Source organism: Triticum aestivum, chromosome 1D (genome assembly GCF_018294505.1).
Source record: "Triticum aestivum cultivar Chinese Spring chromosome 1D, IWGSC CS RefSeq v2.1, whole genome shotgun sequence".
In the NCBI taxonomy this organism is placed as follows: Eukaryota; Viridiplantae; Streptophyta; class Magnoliopsida; order Poales; family Poaceae; genus Triticum; species Triticum aestivum.
In genome coordinates, this window is record NC_057796.1 from 395,494,402 (window position 1) to 395,520,520 (window position 26,119).

At 45.3% G+C, this 26,119-nt stretch overlaps 1 protein-coding gene across 1 annotated transcript; it reads left to right on the forward strand.

Annotated features, from left to right (window-relative positions):
* Positions 1 to 24,333: 24,333 nt before the first annotated feature.
* On the forward strand, positions 24,334 to 25,620 carry LOC123170915 (RING-H2 finger protein ATL66). The gene has a single exon (XM_044588633.1). It carries the CDS (start codon positions 24,672 to 24,674, stop codon positions 25,257 to 25,259), a length of 588 nt encoding a protein of 195 aa, XP_044444568.1. The 5' UTR covers positions 24,334 to 24,671; the 3' UTR covers positions 25,260 to 25,620.
* Positions 25,621 to 26,119: the final 499 nt, after the last annotated feature.

Below are 26,119 nucleotides of genomic sequence, written 5' to 3' on the forward strand. Positions count from 1 at the left end.
TTTTGATGATTTTTTCTGGACCAAAAGAAGCCCCCGGAGTAAAAGAGTTGGGCCAGGAGAGTCCCGGGCTGCCCACGAGGGTGGGCGGGGCGCCCACCCCCTGGGCGTGGGCCCCTGCCTCGTGGACAACCCGGAGACCCCCCTGACGTGAGACCTATGCCAAAAAATCCTATAAATACTAAAACCTCCAGAAAACAGAATAGATCAGGAGTTCCGCCGCCGCAAGCCTCTGTAGCCACCAAAAACCAATCGGGACCCTGTTCCGGCACCCTGCCGAAGGGGGATCCCTCACCGGTGGCCATCTTCATCATCCCGGCGCTCTCCATGACGAGGAGGGAGTAGTTCACCCTCGGGGCTGAGGGTATGTACCAGTAGCTATGTGTTTGATCTCCCTCTCTCTCTCTCTCTCTCTCTCTCTCTCTCTTTCGTGTTCTTGATTTGGCACGATCTTGATGTATCGCAAGCTTTGCTATTATAGTTGGATCTTATGATGTTTCTCCCCCTCTACTCTCTTGTAATGGATTGAGATTTCCCTTTGAAGTTATCTTATCGGATTGAGTCTTTAAGGATTTGAGAACACTTGATGTATGTCTTGCGTGGGATACCCGTGGTGACAATGGGGTATTCTATTGATTCACTTGATGTATGTTTTGGTGATCAACTTGTGGGTTCCGCCCATGAACCTATGCATAGGGGTTGGCACACGTTTTTGTCTTGACTCTCCGGTAGAAACTTCGGGGCACTCTTTGAAGTACTTTGTGTTGGTTGAATAGATGAATCTGAGATTGTGTGATGCATATCGTATAATCATACCCACGGATACTTGAGGTGACATTAGGGTTTTGGTTGATTTGTGTCTTAAGGTGTTATTCTAGTACGAACTCTATGATAGATCGAACGGAAAGAATAGCTTCATGTTATTTTACTACGCACTCTTGAATAGATCGATCAGAAAGGATAACTTTGAGGTGGTTTCGTACCCTACCATAATCTCTTCGTTTGTTCTCCGCTATTAGTGACTTTGGAGTGACTCTTTGTTGCATGTTGAGGGATAGTTATATGATCCAATTATGTTATTATTGTTGAGAGAACTTGCACTAGTGAAAGTATGAACCCTAGGCCTTGTTTCCTAGCATTGCAATACCGTTTCCGCTCACTTTTATCGCTTGCTACCTTGCTGTTTTTATATTTTCAGATTACAAAAACCTCTATCTACCATCCATATTGCACTTGTATCACCATCTCTTCGCCGAACTAGTGCACCTATACAATTTACCATTGTATTGGGTGTGTTGGGGACACGAGAGACTCTTTGTTATTTGGTTGTAGGGTTGTTTGAGAGAGACCATCTTCATCCTACGCCTCCCACGGATTGATAAACCTTAGATCATCCACTTGAGGGAAATTTGCTACTGTCCTACAAACCTCTACACTTGGAGGCCCAACAACGTCTACAAGAAGAAAGTTGCGTAGTAGACATCACCGAGCTCCCTTGTGGATTTGCAACAGCTCTTGTAGCAAATCGCCCGAAGATCCGGACATCTCCTCTTCGGGATGGCCAGTCAGCATACCTACAGACATAACTCTGTCAGTTCCTTTCCTCACCGAATTACACGGAGGTAAGTTTGAACACATACCAAATATGCCGCCGCGCAGCCTCTTATTTTCTTCACGGAGTCAGCCAGCTGGGCCGGCACATCTTTCAGCTCTTTGCCCAGCTGGGTGTTGGAATCCTGGAGTTTGTTTTTCTCCTCCCTGACCCGTGTCAGTATGCGTTCGCCCGCGACCCGTTGCCTTTTGGCTTCTTGTTCACCCGCTTGCGCGACTTCCAGTGCCTCCTTCAGTTTATCTGACGATCATGCCATGAGAAATGCAACACTACTAGCATTGCTGGTATATAATTATATTTTCTCGATGGAGGGGAATATTACCAGGCGATGCCTTCTTGGATTTTTCCAGTTTGACGGTAGCGGCATTTAGCTCGGTCCGACACTTTTCCAGTTCTTGAGACAACATGTTGTTCTTCTCCGTAAGCACCTGGTCATACAATGATCCTTAAATCAGTTGTATCAACTTCAAGTCGGGGGCTACTGGTATATAATTATCATATTTGGACATGTAAACTTACCCACATATCTTTCAAATGATGGTCTGTGGCTCTGGTAAGCCCGTCTTGAGCAGCTCGGATGTATGCATCAGCCGAGCTGAAGGCATTGAATGCCTCTTTTGTAAAGCCGGGGTCGCGTAGAACGGCCCTCCGGCACTGATGATTCATGGCTCTCTCCACTTCCGAATTTGTGATGGATGCATCATCTGAATCCTCTGCCAAAGGACAATCCGGCGTCACTCCCGTATCAGCCCCCGTCTTTCTGGTAGGTTCTGAAACCTGGCTGTTGGGAATGTGAGTGGCAGGACCCCCGGACATAGTCCGGCGAACACTTTTCCTGATAAGGCACGAACGGACAATGTCACAGTTGGATGTGACTGCCAAGGGGCATGTTTACAAAGTCATACCTCTTTGATGAAGGCTCGGTCCTGTCCTCGTTTGCCTTCCTCTTCGAAGGCTTGCCCGGCGTGGGCGCCGCTCTCTTTGGAGTTGCCTCTGGTGTAGCATGGCGCGCCGAACGCCTCCCCTTTGGAGCACGAGACAGTGCGGTGGGTGAGGCAGAATGAGGAAGCTCTTTCGAAGGAGATGTCTCCTGATTACTTACGTGTGAGGCTGGGAGAAGACCGGGATAGTCGGCGGTGATGGCCATTTCTGTGCCGTCATAGCTCGCCTGGTAGAACCCCCATCCTCGAGCTCCACGAATATGTCCGGATCCTCTTCGAATCCGGGGTCAAGGTCCCGGTTGTGGTCCTTTGGCTGTGGGGCGGGGCTGTGGAGCCCCTTGGTGATCTTTCGCCATTCCTGTTACAAATGGACGGATTAATGTTCATCAAATGTGACTCAGGGAGTAAATTGAGTAGAGTAGTGGGGTTGGAACTCACCCAGCTAGGAGGATTGTACATGGAAAATCCATCTCGGCGCTTAATACGAATGAATTCCTCTTTCTCCCCTTTGAATAGTTCGGCCAATATTTTGGCCAAAGCGGCGGGGGTGTACGGACCATTCCGACCGCAGCGGGAGGCGTCATCTTCCCCATTATAGTGCCACATGGGAAGCCCTCTGTATTGGAGTGGCTGAACCCCTCGTACTATGGAAGTCGCCATTACCTCGACTATTGATAATCCGGACTAGGCAAGCGTCTTTATCTTGCTCATCAATTGACGGACTTTCGCGCTATCTTCCTCCTCAAGGCTCCGAGGGCGCTAGCTGTGGTGTTTCTTCAACGGAACAGTTGTAAATTCGGGAAGACCCATTCGGACTGGGTCGGGGCGACGTCCTCGGTATAAAACCATTCGGAAGGCCACTCTTCGGATGCCTTCTTAGGCGTGCCGGACAGGTATCCGGTCCCGGCGATGCGCCATACCTCGGCTCTGCCCACTTCAAATATTGATCCCTCTTGGTTAAGAGGGACGAGGTAGAATAGCTTCCTCCACAATTCAAAATGGGCCTCACAACCCAGGAATAGCTCACAAAGAGCAACGTAACCCGCGATGTGCAGGATGGAGGCAGGAGTGAAATTGTGCAGTTGGAGGCCATAATACTCCAGAAGTCCTCGGAGGAACGGGTGGATTGGAAATCCAACGCCTCTCAACAAGTAGGGAACGAAGCACACTCGTTCCCCCTGGATGGATTGTGGAAATTCTCCGCCTGAGCCCCGCCGTTGAAGGAGGTCTATCCTGCTCGAACGGGGACTAGATCCGCGGGGGGGGGGGGGGGGATCCCTGTGTCTGCAGCTTCACTAGCCGACCGTGGGATACGAAACATTTCTCCCAATCGCCTTTTTTGGGGCCGTGGGGGTGGGAGGAAGAGCTGGGAGCGCTACCCATGTTGGAATGGTTTCTCCTAGCGAGCTCTGAGGATCCCTCGCTTGGTATGGAATGGATCTGAAGATCCCAATCTCTTTAAATAGACGCCTTTCTTATATGGTCAGGGTGATATGTGCAAAAATACCCCGACCTCTCATATTCGCTCGACACGTGGAAGCTGAAGTCATGAAGGCGTGGAAGCCGATGGGCGCGACATTAAATGGAAAGCCGAATACTGCTCTTTAAGTCAGGTACTTTGAAGTAATCAGAGGGGGAACCCGCCTTGCAATGCCGAAGATAATCTGCGCGCCGGACACATCGTCATTGAAAGACTGGTTCGGGTGCTACTGAGGGAGTCCTGGATTAAGGGGTCCTCTGGTGTCCGGACTGTGTAGCATGGGCCGGACCGTTGGGCCATGAAGATACAAGACAGAAGACTCTCTCCCATGTCCGGATGGGACTCTCCTTGGCGTGGAAGGCAAGCTTGGCGCCTGGATATGAAGATTCCTTTCTCTGTAACCGACTTTGGATAACCCTAGTCCCCCCAGTGTCTATATAAACCGGAGGGCTTAGTCCGTAGAGACAATCATAATCATAGTCATACAGGCTAGACTTTTAGGGTTTTAGCCATTACGATCTCGAGGTAGATCAACTCTTGTAATACTCATATTCATCAAGATCAATCAAGTAGGAAGTAGGGTATTACCTCCATAGAGAGGGTCCGAACCTGGGTAAACATTGTGTCCCCCGTCTCCTGTTACCATCAACCTTAGACGCACAGTTCGGGACCCCCTACCCGAGATCCGCCGGTTTTGACACCAACACCCCCTCCTAGGCCAATTCGGACCAGCCCATGGGGGGGCGCGCGGCCACCCCTTGAGGCCCTTCTCTCCTTTCTCGTATGGCCCATTAAGGCCCACTACTTCCCCCGGCGAATTCCCGTAACTCTCCGGTACTCCGAAAAAATACCCGAATCACTCGGAACCTTTACGATGTCCGAATATAGGCTTCCAATATATCGATCTTTATGTCTCGACCATTTCGAGACTCCTCGTCATGTCCGTGATCTCATCCAGGACTCCGAACAACCTTCGGTCATCAAATCACATAAACTCATAATACAAATCGTCATCGAACGTTAAGCGTGCGGACCCTACGGGTTCGAGAACTATGTAGACATGACCGAGACACATCTCCGGTCAATAACCACTAGAAGAACCTGGATGCTCATATTGGCTCCTACATATTCTAGGAAGATCTTTATCGGTCAAACCGCATAACAACATACGTTGTTCCCTTTGTCATCGGTATGTTACTTGCCCGAGATTCGATCGTCGGTATCCGCATACCTAGTTCAATCTCGTTACCGGCAAGTCTCTTTACTCGTTCCGTAATGCATCATCCCACAAATAACTCATTAGTCACATTGCTTGCAAGGCTTATAGTGATGTGCATTACCGAGAGGGCCCAGAGATACCTCTCCGATACACGGAGTGACAAATCCTAATCTTGATCTATGCCAACCCAACAAACACCTTCGGAGACACCTGTAGAGCATCTTTATAATCACCCAGTTACCTTGTGACGTTTGATAGCACACAAGGTGTTCCTCCGGTATTCGGGAGTTGCATAATCTCATAGTTAGAGGAACATGTATAAGTCATGGAGAAATCAATAGCAATAAAACCGTAACGATCATAATGCTAAGCTAACGAATGGGTCTTGTCCATCACATCATTCTCCTAATGATGTGATCCCGTTCATCAAATGACAACACATGTTTATGGTTAGGAAACATAACCATCTATGATAAACGAGATAGTCAAGTAGAGGCATACTAGGGACACTCTGTTTTTTGTCTATGTATTCACACATGTACTAAGTTTCTGGTTAATACAATTCTAGCATGAATAATAAACATTTATCATGATATTAGGAAATAAATAATAACTTTATTATTGCCTCTAGGGCATATTTCCTTCAGTCTCCCACTTGCACTAGAGTCAATAATCTAGTTCACATCACCATGTGATTTAACACCAATAGTTCACATCGTCATGTGATTTAACATTCTATAGTTCACATCGCCATGTGACCAATACCCAAAGGGTTTACTAGAGTCAATAATCTAGTTCACATCGCTATGTGATTAACACCCAAAGAGTACTAAGGTGTGATCATGTTTTGCTTGTGAGAGAGGTTTAGTCAATGGGTCTGCCACATTCAGATCCGTATGTATTTTGCAAATTTCTATGTCTACAATGCTCTGCACGGAGCTACTCTAGCTCAATGCTCCCACTTTCAATATGTATCCAGGTCGGTGTCAAAGTTTGCATCGACGTAACTCTTTACGACGAACTCTTTATCACCTCCATAACCGAGAAATATTTCCTTAGTCCTCTAAGGATAATTTTGACCAATGTCCAGTGATCTACTCCTAGATCACTATTGTATTCCCTTGCCAAACTCAGGGCAGGGTATACAATAGGTCTGGTACATAGCATGGCATACTTTGTAGAACCTATGGCTGAGGCATAGGGAATGACTTTCATTCTCTCTTTATCTTCTGCCGTGGTCGGGCTTTGAGTCTTACTCAACTTCACACCTAGCAACACAGACAAGAAGTCCTTCTTTGACTGTTCCATTTTGAACTACTTTAAAATCTTGTCAAGGTATGTACTCATTGAAAAAACGTATCAAGCGCCTTGATCTATCTCTATAGATCTTGATGCTCAATATGTAAGCAGCTTCACCGATGTCTTTCTTTTGAAAAACTCTTTTCAAATACTCCTTTATGCTTTCTAGAAAATTGTACATTATTTTCGATCAACAATATGTCATTCACATATACTTATCAGAAAGGTTGTAGTGCTCCCACTCACCTTTTGTAAATACAGGCTTCACCGCAAGTCTGTAGAAAACTATATGCTTTGAGCAACTCATCAAAGTGTATATTCCAACTCCGAGATGCTTGCACCTGTCCATAGATGGATCGTTGGAGCTTTGCACACTTTGTTAGCACCATTAGGATCGACAAAACCTTCTGGTTGCATCATATATAAATCTTCTTTAAGAAATCCATTAAAGAATGCATGTTTGACATCCATTTGCCAAATTTCATAAAATGCGGCAATTGCTAACATGATTCGGACATACTTTTAAGCATCAATACAAGTGAGAAAATCTCATTGTAGTTAACACCTTGAACTTGTCGAAAACATTTTTGCGACAATTCGAGCTTTGTAGATAGTAACACTACTATCAGTGTCCATCTTCCTCTTGAAAATCCATTTTATTCTTATGGCTTGCCGATCATCGCGCAAGTCAACCAAAGTCCACACTTTGTTCTCATACATGGATCCCATCTCAGATTTCATGGCCTCAAGCCATTTTGCAGAAACTGGGCTCATCATCGCTTCCTCATAGTTTGTAGGTTCGTCATGGTCAAGTAACATGACCTCCAGAATAGGATTACCGTACCACTCTGGTGCGGATCTTACTCTGGTTGACCTACAAGGTTCAGTAGTAACTTGATCTGAAGTTTCATGATCATTATCATTAGCTTCCTCACTAATTGGTGTAGGAATCACTGGAACTGATTTCTGTGATGAACTACTTTCCAATTCGGGAGAACGTACAATTACCTTATCAAGTTCTACTTTCCTCCCACTCACTTCTTTCGAGAGAAACTCCTTCTCTAGAAAGGATCCATTCTTAGCAACGAATATCTTGCCTTCGGATCTCTGATAGAAGGTGTACCCAACAGTTTTCTTTGGGTATCCTATGAAGACACATTTCTCCAATTTGGGTTCAAGCTTATCAGGTTGACACTTTTTCACATAAGCATCGCAACCCCAAACTTTAAGAAACAACAGCTTAGGTTTCTTGCCAAACCACAGTTCATAAGGTGTCGTCTCAACGGATTTAGATGGTGCCCTATTTAACGTGACAGCAGTTGTCTCTAATGCATAACCCCAAAACGATAGTGGTAAATCGATAAGAGACATCATAGATCGCACCATATCTAATAAGGTACGGTTACGACATTCAGACACACCATTACGCTGTGGTGTTCCAGGTGGCGTGAGTTGTGAAACTATTCCACATTGTTTTAAATGAAGGCCAAACTCGTAACTCAAATATTTGCCTCCGTGATCAGATCATAGAAACTTTACTTTCTTGTTACGATGATTCTCCACTTCACTCTGAAATTCTTTGAACTTTTCAAATGTTTCAGACTTGTATTTCATCAAGTAGATATACCCATATCTGCTCAAATCATCTGTGAAGGTCAGAAGATAACGATACCCGCCGCGAGCCTCAACACTCATCGGACCGCATACATCATTATGTATTATTTCCAATAAGTCAGTTGCTCGCTCCATTGTTCCGGAGAACGAAGTCTTAGTCATCTTGCCCATAAGGCATGGTTCGCAAGCATCAAGTGATTCATAATCAAGTGATTCCAAAAGTCCATCAGCATGGAGTTTCTTCATGCGCTTTACACCAATATGATCTAAACAGCAGTGCCACAAATAAGTTTGCACTATCATTATTAACTTTGCATCTTTTGGCTTCAATATTATGAATATGTGTATCACTACGATCGAGATTCAATAAACCATTTATATTGAGTGTATGACCGTAGAAGGTTTTATTCATGTAAATAGAACAACAATTATTCTTTGACTTAAATGAATAACCGTATTGCAATAAACATGATCCAATCATATTCATGCACAACGCAAACACCAAATAACATTTACTTTAGGCTCAACACTAATCCCGAAGGTAAAAGGAGTGTGCGATGGTGATCTTATCAACCTTGGAATTATTTCCAACACACATCGTCACCTTGTCCTTAACTAGTCTCTGTTCATTTTGTAACTCTTGTTTCGAGTTAGTACTGATAGTAACTGAACCAGCGTCAAATACCGAGGGGTTGCTATAAACACTAGTAAAGTACACATCAATTACATGTATATCAAATATACCTTTGTTCACTTTGCCATCCTTCTTATCCGCCAAGTATCTAGGGTAGTTATACTTCCAGTGACCATTTCCTTTGCAGTAGAAGCACTCAGTTTCAGGCTTGAGTCTAGCTTTGGGTTTCTTCACGGGAGTGGCAACTTGCTTGCCATTCTTCTTGAAGTTCCCTTTCTTTCCCTTGCCCTTTTACTTGAAACTAGTGGTTGATACGTCTCCAACGTATCTATAATTTATGAAGTATTCATGCTGTTATATTACCTATCCTGGATGTTTAATGGGCTTTATTATACACTTTTATATGATTTTTGGGACTAACCTATTAACCTAGAGCCCAGTGCCAGTTTCTGTTTTCTCCTTGTTTTAGAGTATCGCAGAAAAGGAAAACCAAACGGAGTCCAATTGACGTGCCACTTGACGGAGATCATTTTTGGACCAGAAGAAGCCCACGGAGTACCAGAAGCAGGCCCGAAGAGTCCCGGGCTGCCCACGAGGGTGGGGGGCGCCCACCCCCCTGGGGCACGCCCCCTGCCTCGTGGACAGCCCGGAGACCCCCCTGACGTGAAATCAACGCAAAACACTTCTATATATAACCAAACTTCCAGAAAGAAACCTAGATCGGAAGTTCCACCGCCGCAAGCCTCTGTAGCCACGAGAAGTCAATCTAGGCCCTCTCCGGCACCCTATCGGAGGGGGCCATCATCACCGATGGCCATGGAGGAGGAAGCACAAGGGGGAGAACCTCTCCTCCTCTCTTCTGGTGGCGCCGGAGTGCCATCGGGAGGGGAATCCTCGCCACGGTGATCGTCTTCATCAACATCACCATCATCATCATCATCCTCATCTGTTTTACGCGGTCCACTCTCCCGCACCCCGCTGTAATCCCTACTTGAACATGGTGCTTTATGCCACATATTATGATCCAATGATGTGTTGCCATCTTATGATGTTTTGAGTAGATATCTTTTGTCTTTGGTTTGATTGATGATCTAGATTGGTATGAGTTGTATGTTTTATTTTGGTGCTGTCCTATGGTGCCCTCTGTGTCGCGCAAGCGTGAGGGACTCCCGCTGTAGGGTGTTGCAATACGTTCATGATTCGCTTATAGTGGGTTGGTGAGTGACTAAAACACAAACCCGAGTAAGAGGGATTGTTGCGTATGGGAATAAAGAGGACTTGATGCTTTAATGCTATGGTTGGGTTTTACCTTAATGATCTTTAGTAGTTGCGGATGCTTGCTAGAGTTCCAATCATAAGTGCATATGATCCAAGTAGAGAAAGTATGTTAGCTTATGCCTCTCCTTCATATGAAACTGCAATAGTGATTACCGGTCTTGTTAATAATTGCCTAGGACAATTCCGCACACCGATCCACCATTATTCCACACTCGCTATTTATAATATTTAGTAATATATTCTAACGTTATCATAACAGCACCTACTTTTATATTTTAGCTCTCAGATATCATGCAAAGTTATCCTCTTCATGCCCACAACGTAGTTTTATTTCTCGTTGCTAGTTGGAAGCTAACGTTCGGTGTACGTAGAGTCGTATCAGTGGCAGATAGGGCTTAAGAGAATATTGATCTTACCTTTAGCTCCTTGTGGGTTCGACACTCCATACTTATCACTTCCACCTTTGGAAATTGCTACGATGATTCCTTGCACTTGGGGATTATCAGTGATCTTGTCAACCATCAACGCTTGATGCTTTTCTTGATTTCTACCTTCGCCGATTTTAGCATCGCGAAGAGCTTGGGAATTTTTTTTCGTTATCCCTTGCATATTATAGTTCATCACAAAGTTCTAGTAACTTGGTGATAGTGACTAGATAACTCTGTCAATTACTATCTTATCTGGAAGATTAACTCCCACTTGATTCAAGCAATTGTAGTACCCAGACAATCTGAGCACATGCTCACCGGTTGAGCTATTCTCCTCCATCTTGTAGGCAAAGTACTGTCAGAGGTCTCATACCTCTTGACACGGGCATGAGTATGAAATACCAATTTCAACTCTTGGAACATCTTATATGCTTCGTGGTGTTCAAAACGTTTTGAAGTCCCAGTTCTAAGCCGTAAAGCATGGTGCACTAAACTATCAAGTAGTCATCATACCGAGCATTGTCAAAAACATTCATAACATCTGCATCTGCTCCTGCAATAGTTATGTCACCTAGCGGTGCATCAAGGACATAATTTTTCTGTGCAGCAATGAGGAAAATCCTCAGATCAAGGACCCAGTCCGCATTGCTACTATCATCTTTCAACTCATTTTCTCTAGGAACATATCATAAATAAAAAGGGGAAGCTATATGCGAGCTATTGATCTATAACATAGATATGCAAATACTATCAGGACTAAGTTCATGATAAATTAAAGTTCAATTAATCATATTACTTAAGAATTCCCACTTAGATAGACATCCCTCTAATCATCTAAGTGATCACGCGATCCAAATAAACTAAACCATGTCCGATCATCACGTGAGATGGAGTAGTTTTCAATGGTGAACATCACTATGTTGATCATATCTTCTATATGATTCACGCTCGACCTTTCGGTCTCAGTGTTCCAAGGCCATATCTGCATATGCTAGGATCGTCAAGTTTAACCCGAGTATTCTGCGTGTGCAAAACTGACTTGCATCCGTTGTATGTGAACGCAGAGCTTATCACACCCGATCATCACGTGGTGTCTCGGCACGACGAACTGTAGCAACGGTGCATACTCAGGGAGAACACTTATACCTTGAAATTTAGTGAGAGATCGTCTTATAATGCTACCGCCGTACTAAGCAAAATAAGATGCATAAAGGATAAACATCACATGGAATCAATATAAGTGATATGATATGGCCATCATCATCTTGTGCCTTTGATCTCCATCTCCAAGCACCGCCATGATCACCATCGTCACCGGCTTGACACCTTGACTCCATCGAAGCATCATTGTCGTCTCACCAACTATTGCTTCTACGACTATCGCTACCACTTAGTGATAAAGTAAAGCAATTACATGGCGATTGCATTTCATACAATAAAGCGACAACCATAAGGCTCCTGCCAGTTGCCGATAACTTTTACAAAACATGATCATCTCATACAACAATTTATATATCATCACGTCTTGACCATATCACATCACAGCAAGCCCTGCAAAAACAAGTTAGACGTCCTCTACTTTGTTGTTGCAAGTTTTACGTGGCTGCTACAGACTTAGTAAGAACCGTTCTTACCTACGCATCAAAACCACAATGATTTTTCGTCAAGTGTGTTGTTTTAACCTTCAACAAAGACCGGGCGTAGTCACACTCGATTCAACTAAAGCTGGAGAAACAGACACCCACTAGCCACCTATGTGCGAAGCACATCGGTAGAACGAGTCTCATGAACGCGGTCATGTAATGTCGGTCTGGGCCGCTTCATCCAACAATACCGCCGAATCAAAGTATGACATGCTGGTAAGCAGTATGACTATTATCGCCCACAACTCTTTGCATTCTACTCGTGCATATAACATCTACGCATAGACCTGGCTCTGATACCACTGTTGGGGAACGCAGTAATTACAAAAAGTTCCTACGAACACGCAAGATATATCTAGGAGAAGCATAGCAACGAGAGGTGAGAGTGTGTCCACGTACCCTCATAGACCGAAAGCGGAAGCGTTATATCAACGCGGTTGATGTAGTCGTACGTCTTCACGATCCGACCGATCCTAGCACCGAACGTACAGCACCTCCGTGTTCAGCACATGTTCAGCACGATGACGTCCCTTGTATTCTTGATCCAGTTGAGGCCGAGGAAGAGTTCCGTCAGCACGACGGCGTGGTGACGGTGATGATGAAGTTACCGGCGCAGGGCTTCGCCTAAGCACTACGACGATATTATTGATGTGTGTAACTGTGGAGGGGAGCACCGCACACGGCTAAGAGAAATTTTGATGTGCTCTAGGGTGCCCCCCTGCCCACGTATATAAAGGAGGGAGGAAGAGGAGGCCGGCCCTAGAAGGGGCGCGCCAAGGGGGGGAGTCCTATTTGAATCCCGGTCCAAGTAGGATTCGCCCCCCCCCCCTTTCCTATTCCAACTAGGAGAAGGAAGGGAAGGAGGAAGAGGGGAGAAGCAAGGAGGGGGGCGCCGCCCCCTCCTAGTCCAATTCGGACCAGCCCATGGGGGGGGTGCGGCCACACCTTGAGGCCCTTCTCTCCTTTCCCGTATGGCCCATTAAGGCCCACTACTTCCCCTGGCGAATTCCCGTAACTCTCCGGTACTCCGAAAAATACCCGAATCACTCGGAACCTTTCCGATGTCCGAATATAGCCTTCCAATATATCGATCTTTATGTCTCGACCATTTCGAGACTCCTCGTCATGTCCATGATCTCATCCGGGACTCCGAACAACCTTCGGTCATCAAATCACATAAACTCATAATACAAATCGTCATCGAACGTTAAGCGTGCGGACCCTACGGGTTCGAGAACTATGTAGACATGACCGAGACACATCTCTGGTCAATAACCAATAGCGAAACTTGGATGCTCATATTGGCTCCTACATATTCTATGAAGATCTTTATTGGTCAAACCGCATAACAACATACATTGTTCCCTTTGTCATCGGTATGTTACTTGCCCGAGATTCGATCATCGGTATCCTCATACCTAGTTCAATCTCGTTACCGGAAAGTATCTTTACTCGTTCCGTAATGCATCATCCCACAAATAACTTATTAGTCACATTGCTGGCAAGGCTTATAGTGATGTGCATTACCGAGAGGGCCCAGAGATACCTCTCCGATACACGGAGTGACAAATCCTAATCTTGATCTATGCCAACCCAACAAACACCTTCGGAGACACCTGTAGAGCATCTTTATAATCACCCAGTTACGTTGTGACGTTTGATAGTACACAAGGTGTTCCTCCGGTATTCGGGAGTTGCATAATCTCATAGTCAGAGGAACATGTATAAGTCATGGAGAAAGCAATTAAAACCGTAACGATCATAATGCTAAGCTAACGAATGGGTCTTGTCCATCACATCATTCTCCTAATGATGTGATCCCGTTCATGAAATGACAAGACATGTTTATGGTTAGGAAACATAACCATCTTTGATAAACGAGATAGTCAAGTAGAGGCATACTAGGGACACTCTGTTTTTTGTCTATGTATTCACACATGTACTAAGTTTCCGGTTAATACAATTCTAGCATGAATAATAAACATTTATCATGATATAAGGAAATAAATAATAACTTTATTATTGCCTCTAGGGCGTATTTTCCTTCAGTAAATTCATTTCTCATTTCGGGATGGGGCATCCCTAATACCTTTGTCGTACTCTCGTGCAATGACAAGTGAATAAACACTCATCATGAGAATAACACATCTAGCATAGAAATAGATTAGCCACCCCCTACCGTTTCATGAGTGGTACGAGCACACAAAAGAGAAGTTTAGAGATGGCACATACAAATTTGCTTAGAGCGGCAAAAGAATACCACATATAGGTAGGTATGGTGGACTCATATGGCAAAACTGGTTTAAAGGATTTTGGATGCACAAGTAGTGATCATACTTAGTGCAAATGAAGGCTGGCAAAAGATTGAGAAGCGACCAACCAAGAACCGAAAAATCTCATAAGCAAGCATTAAGCATAACTAACACCGAGTTAAGCATAAGCAAGCATTAAGCATAACTAACTCTCAAATAAATATAAGTGAAGCATGACAGCATTTCTTCAAAAATAACAAAGCACACCGTGCTCAAAAAGATATAAGTGGAGCACTAGAGCAATTCCATAGCTCATAAAGATTTAAGTGAAGCATAGAGAGCAATTCTAACAAGTCATGGCATAATTTTGGATCTCTCAAATAGGTGTGTCCAGCAAGGATTTATGACTCAAAACAAAAAGGAAAACAAGCAAAGACTCATACCATACAAGACGCTCCAAGCAAAACTCATAATATGTGACGAATAAAAATATAGTTCCAAGTAAAATACCGATGGTCGTTAGAAGAAAGAGGGGATGCCACTCGGGCATCCCCAAGCTTAGTTGCTTGCTTCTCTTTAGATAATAGCTTGGGATGCCATGGGCATCCCCAAGCTTGGGCTCTTCTTACTCCTTATTCCTTCATCCATCATAATATCACCCAAAACTTGAAATCTTCAATCACATAAAACTCAACAAAACCTTTGTGAGATCTGTTAGTATAAGAAAGCAAATCACTACTATAAGTACTGTTGCAAACCCATTCATATTTTATTCTTGCATTATATCTACTGTATTCCAACTTTTCTATGGCAAAAAACTCTTCAAATAAAACCATAGAATCATCAAAACAAGCACACAACACAAAGAAAACAGAATCTGTCAAAAACAGAACAGTCTGTAGCAATCTGGATATTACGAATACTTCCGTAACTCCAAAAATTCTGAAAAATTAGGGCAACGTAGGAAATTTGTATATCAATCTTGCGTAAAAAATTAAGAATTTTATCATGCTTCTATGATTTTTAACAATTGTTTTTCCGCACGCAAAAGTTTCTGTTTTTCAACAAGATAAAATCAACTATAACCCAACATGATCTCAAAGGCTTTGCTTGGCACAAACACTAACTAAAACATAAAAAACACAATCATAACAATAGCATAATTGTGCAAACACTCAAGAACAGAAAGAAAAAGACAAAAATAAATTTTATTCATTGGGTTGCCTCCCAACAAGCTCTTTCCTTATAGCCATTAAGATAGGCTTAAGATTTCAACGATGCTCACACGAAAGATAAGAATTGAAATACAAAGAGAGCATCATGAAACATATGACACACACATTTAAGTCTAACATACTTCCTATGCATAGGAATTTTATAGGCAAACAAATTATCAAGACAAGAAATATCTAGAATATGCATAGGAGAGAAATAAAACATAGACAATCTCAACATAACGAGAGATAATCTAGTAACATGAAAATTTCTACAACCATATTTCCTTCTCTCATAATAATTACATGTAAGATCATAATCAAATTCAACAATATAGCTATCATAGAAAATTTTCTCTTCATGATCCACATGCATGCAAAGTTGACACTCTTCCAATATAGTGGGATTATCATCAAATAAAGTCATGACCTCTCCGAACCCACTTTTATAAAAAAAACTTCATAAGATTGAACACTCTCCAAATATGTGGAATTTTTTTTAGCTAAAGTTGACTCTCTTCCAAACCCACTTTCAATATTATTGCAAACACTATAATCAATATCATATTCATCATGAGGCTTAAATAAATTTTCAAGATCATAAGAATCATTATCACCCCAATCATGATCATTGCAATAAGTAGTGGACATAACAAAACAAGCATCCCCAAGCTTGGGGTTTTGCATATCACTAACACAATTGTCATTAATAGAATTTATAATAACATCATTGCAATCATTCTTTTCATTCAAGGAGCTATCATGAATCACTTTACAAATTTCTTTATTTAACACTTCATCACAATTTTCAGATTCATAAATCCCAAGCAAAACTTCATAAAGATAATCTAGTGAACTCAATTCACTATCAGTTGGTTCATCATAATTGGATCTTTTGAAAAGATTAGCAAGTGGATGAGGATCCATATCAATAGATTTTTAGCAAGCGAAGATGCAAGCAAATAGAAGACACATGGCAACACAAGCAAACAAAAGATCGAACGAGAAAAAATCAAGCGAATGAAACGGCAAATTTTTGTGAAGTGGGGGAGAGGAAACCGAGAGGCAAATGGCAAAAAATGTAAATTGCAAGGAGATGAGATTTGTGACTAGGAACCTGGTAGATGTTGATGATGTCTCCCAAGGAACGGCGCCAGAAATTGGCAAGTTGACGGGAGACTATCTTGACTTGACCCCCCCCCCGGCAACGGCGCCAGAATGTCTGCTAGAACTACGTCGGTATTTCCCCAAAGAGGAAGGGGTGATGCAGCACAGCAACGATAGGTATTTCCCTCGGTGATGAGACCAAGGTAATCGAACCAGTAGGAGAACCACGTAAACAGCTCCTGCACACAAAGAACAAATACTTGCAAACCGACATGAGAGGAGGTGATAGATAAAATTATAGTAGATTGGATAAATAAATCTCGCCGGAACGCGAGATAAAATAAATAATAATAAATTGAAGCAAGGTATTTTTGGATTAATAGATCTGAAAATAAAAGCAAATAAAAATAGATCACAAAGGCAAATATAATAAAGAAGAGACCCGGGGATCATAGATTTCACTAGTGGCTTCTCTCGAGAAAAATAGCAAACGGTGGGTAAACAAATTACTGTTGGGCAATTGATAAAACTTCAAATAATCATGACGATATCCAGGCAATGATCATTATATAGGCATCACGTCCAAGATTAGTAGACGGACTCCTGCCTGCATCTATTACTATTACTCCACACATCGACCGCTATCCAGCATGCATCGAGTGTATTAAGTTCATGGAGAAACAGAGTAATGCAATAAGAATGATGACATGATGTAGACAAAATCTATTTATGTAAAAATAGACCCCATCTTGTTATCCTTAATAGCAACGATACATACGTGTCAGTTCCCCTTCTGTCACTGGGATCAAGCACCGTAAGATCGAACCCATCACAAAGCACCTCTTCCCATTGCAAGATAAATAGATCAGGTTGGCCAAACAAAACCCAAATATCGGAGAAGAAATACGAGGCTATAAGGAATCATGCATATAAGAGATCAAAGAAGACTCAAATAAATTTCATGGATAAAAACATAGATCTGATCGTAAACTCAAAGTTCATCGGATCCCAACAAACACACCGCAAAAAGAGTTACATCATATGGATCTCCAAGAGACCATTGTATTGAGAATCAAAAGAGAGAGAGGAAGCCATCTAGCTACTAACTACGGACCCGTAGGCCTGCAATGAACTACTCACACATCACCGTAGAGGCACCAATGAGGATGATGAACCCCTCCGTGATGGTGTCTAGATTGGATCTGGTGGTTCTGGAACTTGCGGCGGCAGGAATTGATTTTTTGTCGACTTCCCTAGGGTTTCTGGAAGATTGTGGTATTTATAGAGCAAAGAGGCAGTGCGGGAGGCCACCGAGGTGGGCACAACCCACCTGAGCGCGCCTGGGGGCCCAAGCGCGCCTGGTGGGTTGTGCCCCCTTGGGGAACCCCCAGGTGCTTCTCCGGCCCATTGGGTGTCTTCTGGTCCATAAAAATTCCACAAAAAGTTTCGCTACGTTTGGACTCCGTTTGGTATTGATTTCCTGCAATGTAAAAAAAAAAGCAGAAAACAGCAACTGGTACTGGGCACTATGTCAATAGGTTAGTACCAAAAATGATACAAAATGATTATAAAATGATTGTAAAACATGCAAGAATGATAATATAACAGCATGGAACAATAAAAAATTATAGATACGTTGGAGACGTATCAGCTACCAGCTGAGATGACTATCTATTATGTTTCATTGCACATTAATTGGTATTTCTACCTTAGTAAATGAGAGCGAGGAAGAAAGCCCACAACGCCTTCGATGAGGATACAAAACCATTTTGCTCCAAGTTTTTAAAAGGACCGATGCAACATGTTTTGTACTCCACTTGTCTCTTTTTTGTAGTGATGAATATTTTCTAGATAAATAAAGGTTTCACTCCTATAGAATTCGAACAACGGTCTTTTTCTCGTTTGTCATACCTCGGTAAATTCTATCTAATGAGCTTGATAATTATACGCACCACAAACCTAATAGCTTATGTACAAATATCGTGGTAGCTTTTTTGACCCAAAAATAAACTAATGTAAACATACACTCGATAACTTTTTTGTATGAATAGCATGGTAACTCACACATCGCATACCTGTTAACTTAAGCACCAAGGTCCTAGTAACTTCAGCGACCGGGGGGGGGGGGGAGTTCATCAAATATCCCCCCGGTAACTTTTCTATGAATTAACATGGTAACTCACACATTGCAGACCTGATAACTTATGTACCCCTGTCCTGATAACTTTGGCGACCGAGGGGGGGGGGAGTTGACGAACTTTTTTATGTGAATGGCATGATAACTCACACATCGCAGACCTCATAACCTATGCACCCTATCATGGTAACTTTGGCAATGGGGGGGAGTTGATGAAATATCCCCTCGGTAGATTTTGAGTCAATATCATGATAACTCACACATCTAGACCTAATAACTTATGGACCCCGGTCCTGATAACTTTGGCACAGGGGGTGGGGTGGGAGTGGATGAAACATCCCCTCGGGTAACTTTTGCTTGAATAGCATGGTAACGCACACATTTGCACACCTGATACCTTATGTACCCCAGTCCTGATAACTTTGGCATGAGGATGGTGGGGGGGGGGGTCCGGTAACATTTGTGTGTGTGAATAGCATGGTAACCCACACATTTGCAGACCCAGACCTAATAACTTATGTACCCCGGTCCTGGTAACTTTGGCGAGGGGGGGTTGTGTGATAAAATATACCACGGTAACTTTCATGTTAATAGCACGGTAACCCAGACCTCGCAGACCTGATAACTTATGTAACCCAGTCCTGATAACTTTGGCGAGGGGGGGGGGGTGATAAAATATACCCACGATAACTTTCATGTTAATAGCACGGCAACCCACACCTCGCAGACCTGATAACTTATGTACCGCAGTCCTGATAACTTTGGCGATCGGGGTGGGGGTGGGGGAGGGAGGGGCATGATGAAATATACCCCCCGGTAACTTTCATTGATGAAGTGGATTTTTTTTTCAGAAAAACAGCTTTCGTTTTTCTTATGACAGTTGTAAGAAAGAGTTTAAAAGACTTCCGTTTTCACCTAATGAACAACAAACTAGGTTGGCGTGATGGTAGTTGGGCTTGTCCTTTCCACCTTGATGCTTGTTCGAATCCCATGCAGGTAATTTTTTCGCGTCTTTAATTATTGTGCAATAAGTCGATCAGGAGGAGAACGGGAATAGCGGGTGGAGCGTTGTTTCAGCCATCGAAGGGATCGTGCAGATATGTTGCTTAACGTCCAGTCGACTGGACGTTAGCACAGTCCTTTACGGAAAAATACTTTCACATCGGTGAGGTTGGTTCTTCATATGAAGGGCTAAGGACCAGAAAAAAATGCTAACAATAAGCCACATTTCACAAGTATTAAAACCACTTTATTTATCGGATACTTAAGTGCCATTTTCTTTGTATTTAAGACTTCGTATTTATGGGATTCATCTTGTGCCCGCAACCATCCACGGGGCACACCTAGCAAATGATTAGTATTCTATAGTCATTAGATTTTTATTCTTAAATATACATCTACACATACTGTACGTGCATACCATACACATTTTCTCTTTATAAAAAATATGTGTTTTTACTCTCATCCTTCACACCAAAGTACTCCATCCGTTCCTAAATATAAGTCTTTGTCGAGATTTCATTATAGACCACATACGGATGTGTATATATAGATACATTTTAGAATGTAGATTCACTCATTTTTTTTCATATATAGTCCATAGTGCAATCTCTATAAAGACTTATATTTAGGAACGGAGGGAGGACTATTTTGGATATCTAGTTGTGTGTTCTTACTCCCATCCTTCACACCAAAGTATGGAAATACTAATGGGCGAATGTTCGATGGGATCAGGAGCTCCCAGCAAATGTCCCTACAGCCTTGTGATCAAAATCAAACGGATGTCATTTAAAAAAGAAGGGAACACTGCGTTCGTTGGCAATTTTCCTTACACATGCCAATTTTACCTTCCATACATGGCAAGTCCCTGAAGAAATGCCGCACGGCATTTAAAGTTGTTTTGGCATGGCAACTCGGTCTTTCGTTGGAAATTTCTCTCCCAACGAACGTTCACCAGATATTTGCGTCATAAAGATAAGGTAGAAATGGTGAATAAATGGAGAAACAAAGAATGGTGGAGACATTATGTTGTTGTGCGTTAACATATGTTGTTTCCATAAGGAGTGAAAACTCTATTTCGTTGGTCAGGCGTGGTGAGCAATCTTCAAATCATTAAAAAATAGAGCACTTTTTGACACCTCCAAGGGAGTACACTTTTGAGGCATTCCTCGTCAAGTCAGCGGGGTGGGCACACTTGCGCGATCATAACTATTTTTGTTTTTTCCTCGGAAAAAAAATCCATTTTTGTTGTGGTGCACTTCCCTGACTAGTGACTACCTTTTGGAAAAGAAAAAAGATGAACATAATAAAAATGTAGTCGGGTATTCCAAATGCAGTGAAGTCTATTGGGTGTGATTTTGTGCAAGTTCGCAAATGATCATTCTCGAGGCTCACCTTCTCTACTCGTTCCTGGCAGATTGAAGACCGCAATTGGAACGATCGTGTTGCTTGCCTCGACGCAAGATTACATTGAACACTTTTTTCAATGAAATGGAGAATAACTGGACATTGCAGAGAAGTTGGATTGCTTAAACCAGTGGGTAAACCAGTTGCTAGTTGCCACTGATGTGTGCTTCTCGCTTCCAATTTGATAGCTAGATTTGCACCAAAAGAAAACAGAAGTAGAATATACAAAAGAAGTCTAGTGTAGAATAAGTGTTTCTTTTACAGGTAGAATAAGATTTACTGATTTTATTCATGAGGATAAATTGCTGCTCCAAAAGTCAAAACAGACTGGACACTTCGGAGATTGGATGCCGTTACCACTTCGTTAAAAAAAAACTCCAGCTTAAGTTCAGGTGTCATTTCGGTCGACTTGGGCTACTGCTCTATAACACTGTGTGGCACTATCAAGTATCAAATGACGGCAAAGAAGATTCAGTTCGACAGGTACGTTTTCACCACCACTTTCGGTCTTTTCCCTGAACAAATATGCCCTGGACTAGTCACTAGTGGGCAGCGCTAGGTAAACCGTTCCGCTCGTCCACCATCACCAGTTCACCACTCATGATCTACAGGCTATATACAGTTGGTCAGATCAAGTTGCTCTGATCAGCCCCATCGATCCATCCCATTAACACAGTGGTCACACGAACTTGCTGCTACTTTCGCATCAGACATGCACTCACCGGCCGCAAGTAGCTAGTCCACCCGCAGGCCGCATCTCCTCACCCTCTGCACCAACAGACCACCGACTCCCGCATCTCAATATCTGATCGTCGTCGTCCCACAAGGCAGCCAACCAATCAACTCGACGACCCGTCCAATCGCTGAATTGCATCGCATTCGCATCGCGCCGACGACAACCTTGTTGTACGGCGCGTACGCATGCATGCATGTCCTATGCCCAGCCCTGAGTGTCAATGTGGGCGCGCGGCTGGCCATGAAGCTAGTGGAGGAGAAGTGAATCAGAGGGCCGAGGATACTTTGGCCGACTTGCACGTACGAACGGAGCAAGTAGATTAGTCGCTTGCGGCCATGATGGAAACTGCACGTAAAGGAACCGTAACCCTGGCCTAGCATAGGCTAATAACATCAGACATAGTGCGATGGTGGCTAAGATATGGTCGCTTTTGGCTTTTGCTGTGCTGGACCGCGAGCTCGGAGCTTGCTTTCGCGCCCACAGCTAGGTCGCACTCTGCCGGATGCAACCTGGGCAGAGAGAGGGCAGCCCCGCATGCGCCTTTCCCGCGCACGACGGCCGACTGCCCGGCCCTGGGCTAAACGCCGACGACGACATAGCTCAACGAGCAGTTGCCCAGCACTTGCATGCACTGCACCTCGATCGCTGCTCGTCCAAAGCAAAAGCTACTACTCCTACCCAGTGCTGACGGTGGAACGCACAGGCAACGGCTGCGTAGTTACCCAGCGTACCTCTCCGCCTTTTTTCTTTCTTCGGGGAGATATTTTCGAGACGTTGATGATGATGAAGATACATATGACGATGATGGTGGCTCGAGCGGTGAGATGAGAGTGAGACACACGGTTTCTGGCTTTTCATGCTTGCCCTTTTCAGCTAGCTATCTAAGCTACAAATCGCCGGGTCTCTGTTGTGCGTCAATAATTTATTAGCAACCACGCGATCGGATTGGCAAAAAAGGTGATGATTTGTGTGTAGCTAGACAGCTAGTGACATGCATGATCGAGCACTACTGCCCCGAGTCGGCCGGCCGACCGGGGTCCATGCATGCGATGCGAGGGCGCTCTTTCTTATCCCGGGCTTATCTCGGGCTCAAAGCCACCTGCCCCGTCACCCGGCTTTGTTGCCTCGATACGGCAAGGACACGGTGGATTGCACGTAACGTTGCACCGTTTTTCGTTTGGCGGGCGTGCATGCATAGTGCTGAGACGCAGAGAGGTGCCAACATATTTAGCAGTCGCTCCACGCTAGGGTAAAGTTTGCCGTGTCCGTTGCTATGATCGGTCGATCGGGCTGTGCCGATGCGCGATGACACATCGCCGCGCCGTGCACGAAGGGTCCTGCCAAAAGTTGCGGTGAGAGCCAAAGAGAACCATCCCCTAGAAGCAAAGCCTTCCGTAGGTGGTGAAATGTTTAAACAACAACTATGAGTAGCCGGTAACGTTTTTTGTGCCAATTTACATACGCGAGAGATGACAAGTTTAGTTGGTGATGACAATTCCGCCCTCAGTTTTGATCTTCATTGGGTGGATTTAGCAAGTTGTCAAGAAACACTAGGTGAACTTTTTTTGTGGGTAGTCTGGCTAGAAGCTATGATCGGACACACATGGGTCATAACACATGGTTCCTTGCATTTGCATAAATTTAATTTGTGAAAATAACTTAGACCTGATGAACTATCCCGACCCATCGCCATTTCATAATCTTGCCACCAACAAGAAAAAAAGAAGATCAATGTGAGAGCGGAGAAACCCTAGGAGCACGTCGAAGACCGCGGGCAACCACGAAGAGAGGAGCCTGGATAAGCGGGCAGAGAAAAGGTTGCAGTCTTGTAGATTCTCTCGAGTCACCTGGGCGGGGGCAGCTCGCCCACGAACCCTCGAAACAGATGGCCACCAGCCGGCAGGAGTAGGACGGCCCATTCACCCTTGGCAATGTACGTAATTGGCACAAATTCCAGCCATAAAATCGCCAAAAAAAGAGAGAAATAATTGCCAGTCAAAGATCCCCGTAGAAAACATTCGCCGCTGAAAAATCGCAAGCACTGTGCAGTGCAAAACCATTGGTCTGAATGCATGCGCGCAGCTCGCTCGCTCGCTACATACAAGTCGTCCATCCCATCCCCCGTGGATCGTGACCAGCGATCGGAACCCGAGAATATCGCACCCCCGAGTCCACAGTCCACGGCGACAGAACAGTGCGGCATGCCGCCGTACGTGCCGGCTCGATCCAGTCACGCCCAAGTTGGCAGTTGCCCATCAGCTCGCGGCTAGCTTCCGAGTTCCGCCTCTGCCCCACCGGCCGGAGCCATTTTTCCGAGCTTAAAAGGGACGGCCGAGGACTTTGAATTTTAAAAACCACGCTCCCCATCCAGCAGCTCACTCACTCTCCGGTCGATCGCTCTCTCGCCAGGCCGAGCCACACCGCCACTTGCCCCGATATTTCCTCGCTTGCTTGCTCGTTGGCTCCTTCCACCGATCGCCTGCGCCACAAGCCGGCCGGCAGCGCGCTCGGTCTCCCATGCGCTGCCTTTGACCACCGCAGCTCCACGAGTCCGCACCCCGCACATGGCGTGAGAGCGTGGGCTAGCTGATAAGTCCAAGAAGTCCAAGCTCGTGCACGTCGAGGCTTGCGTGCGTGCAGAGTTCGTGAAGGGAAGGGAAGGAAGAAACCTACTATGGCCGCGCAGGAGGGCGCCGCGGGGACGGCGAACCAGGTGTCGAGGGTGCGGTACGGCGACGTCGACGACAGCAACTTCGCGCTGCGCGGCCGCGCCGTGCCGCTGCTGGCCGGCCTGCTCGCGCTCCTCGTCGCCTTCGTCGCCGTCTGCCTCTACCTCCGCTGGGCGTGCGGCCGGCGCCGCGCCCGCCGCGATGCCGGCCGCGAGGCCTCGTCCTCGTCCGCCGCGGCGTCGCCCGTGCCCGGCCTCGACGCCGACGCCATCAATGGGCTGCCCGTCACGCTCTACAGCCCGCCCGCCTCCTCGCCGGCGCGCTCCCCAACTCGGCAGAAGGGCGGCGGTGGAGACGAGGAGCAGGCGGCGGCGGCGGCGGCCGTGGAGTGCTCGATCTGCATCAGCGCGCTGGTGGCCGGGGACAAGGTGAAGGCGCTCCCTCCCTGCGGCCACTGCTTCCACCCGGAGTGCGTCGACGCCTGGCTCCGCTCCCAGCCCAGCTGCCCGCTCTGCCGCACCCTCCTCCTCCCCGCCCCCGCCGTCGCCAAACCTGTCGACGTTGTCAACGGAGGCCACCCGCCGCCGGTGTGACTCGTCAGCCAGAAGACAACGTGCTCGCACGCCAACTCATCGAAGCATGACAAGCAGGCCCCACCTGTAAGCCACTTATTGCTATAAAGCCCGTCCCGGTTTAGCAACAGAGGCAAATGGCCAATGTGGCTAGGTAACTGGCCCCGGCGACGGCGAGGTGCGTCATCGCCGGCCGGAAAGGCAGCGCCAGCTTTGCCATGGCACGACGGGAGCCGTTCTTTCGCAGGCCGGCCGGCGCCGTGGGGTCGCGTCGTCTCTCCGGCCACTTTTCTACCTTAAATTTTCTGTTCAAGCCTCCAAAGGGAAGGACAGCGGTGTAGGCTGTACATTAAAATTATCTATGTCATGAGTATTGTAGTACCGTCACTGCGTACGCGGTGGCAGCTCAGTGGCTCCCGAGCTAGTGGCATCTCGATCTGTACGTAGTTTAACAGCACTGACACGGGCAGCTCACCCTTAATTAAGTCCCAAGATCTCTCTGCTTGTCACCATCCTGATCGCGTTTGCGTATAGTAATCTGCACTTTTGGGGCAGCTCCCCTAAGTGTGTGCCTATCTAATGACTAATGGAGCGTGCTTTGCGAAAAGGTTGCGTCTCCGAGCAACACCTCACCGTTTCTTCCTTCAACCGTCCCCTCTGGATCTCTTTCGACCGGCGCAATTAATTAGTGCGATGGAGGACTGATTAGGCGACTAAAATTAGTGCGATGCAGGATCAGGATCAGGACGCCCGTCTTCATCTTGCTATGCTAAGCTAGCTGTGCTTCTTACTCCATCGCACTACGTAGTGTACTACAAGAGCAATGCTGTTTGGGTTGGGTTCGATTGATTGTTGGGGTTATCATGAACGCCAGTGGCAGC

What these genes read in the sequence shown, in the direction of transcription:
- LOC123170915 (XM_044588633.1), top strand. Translation starts at nt 24,672, where the DNA reads ATGGCCGCGCAGGAGGGCGCCGCGGGGACGGCGAACCAGGTGTCGAGG.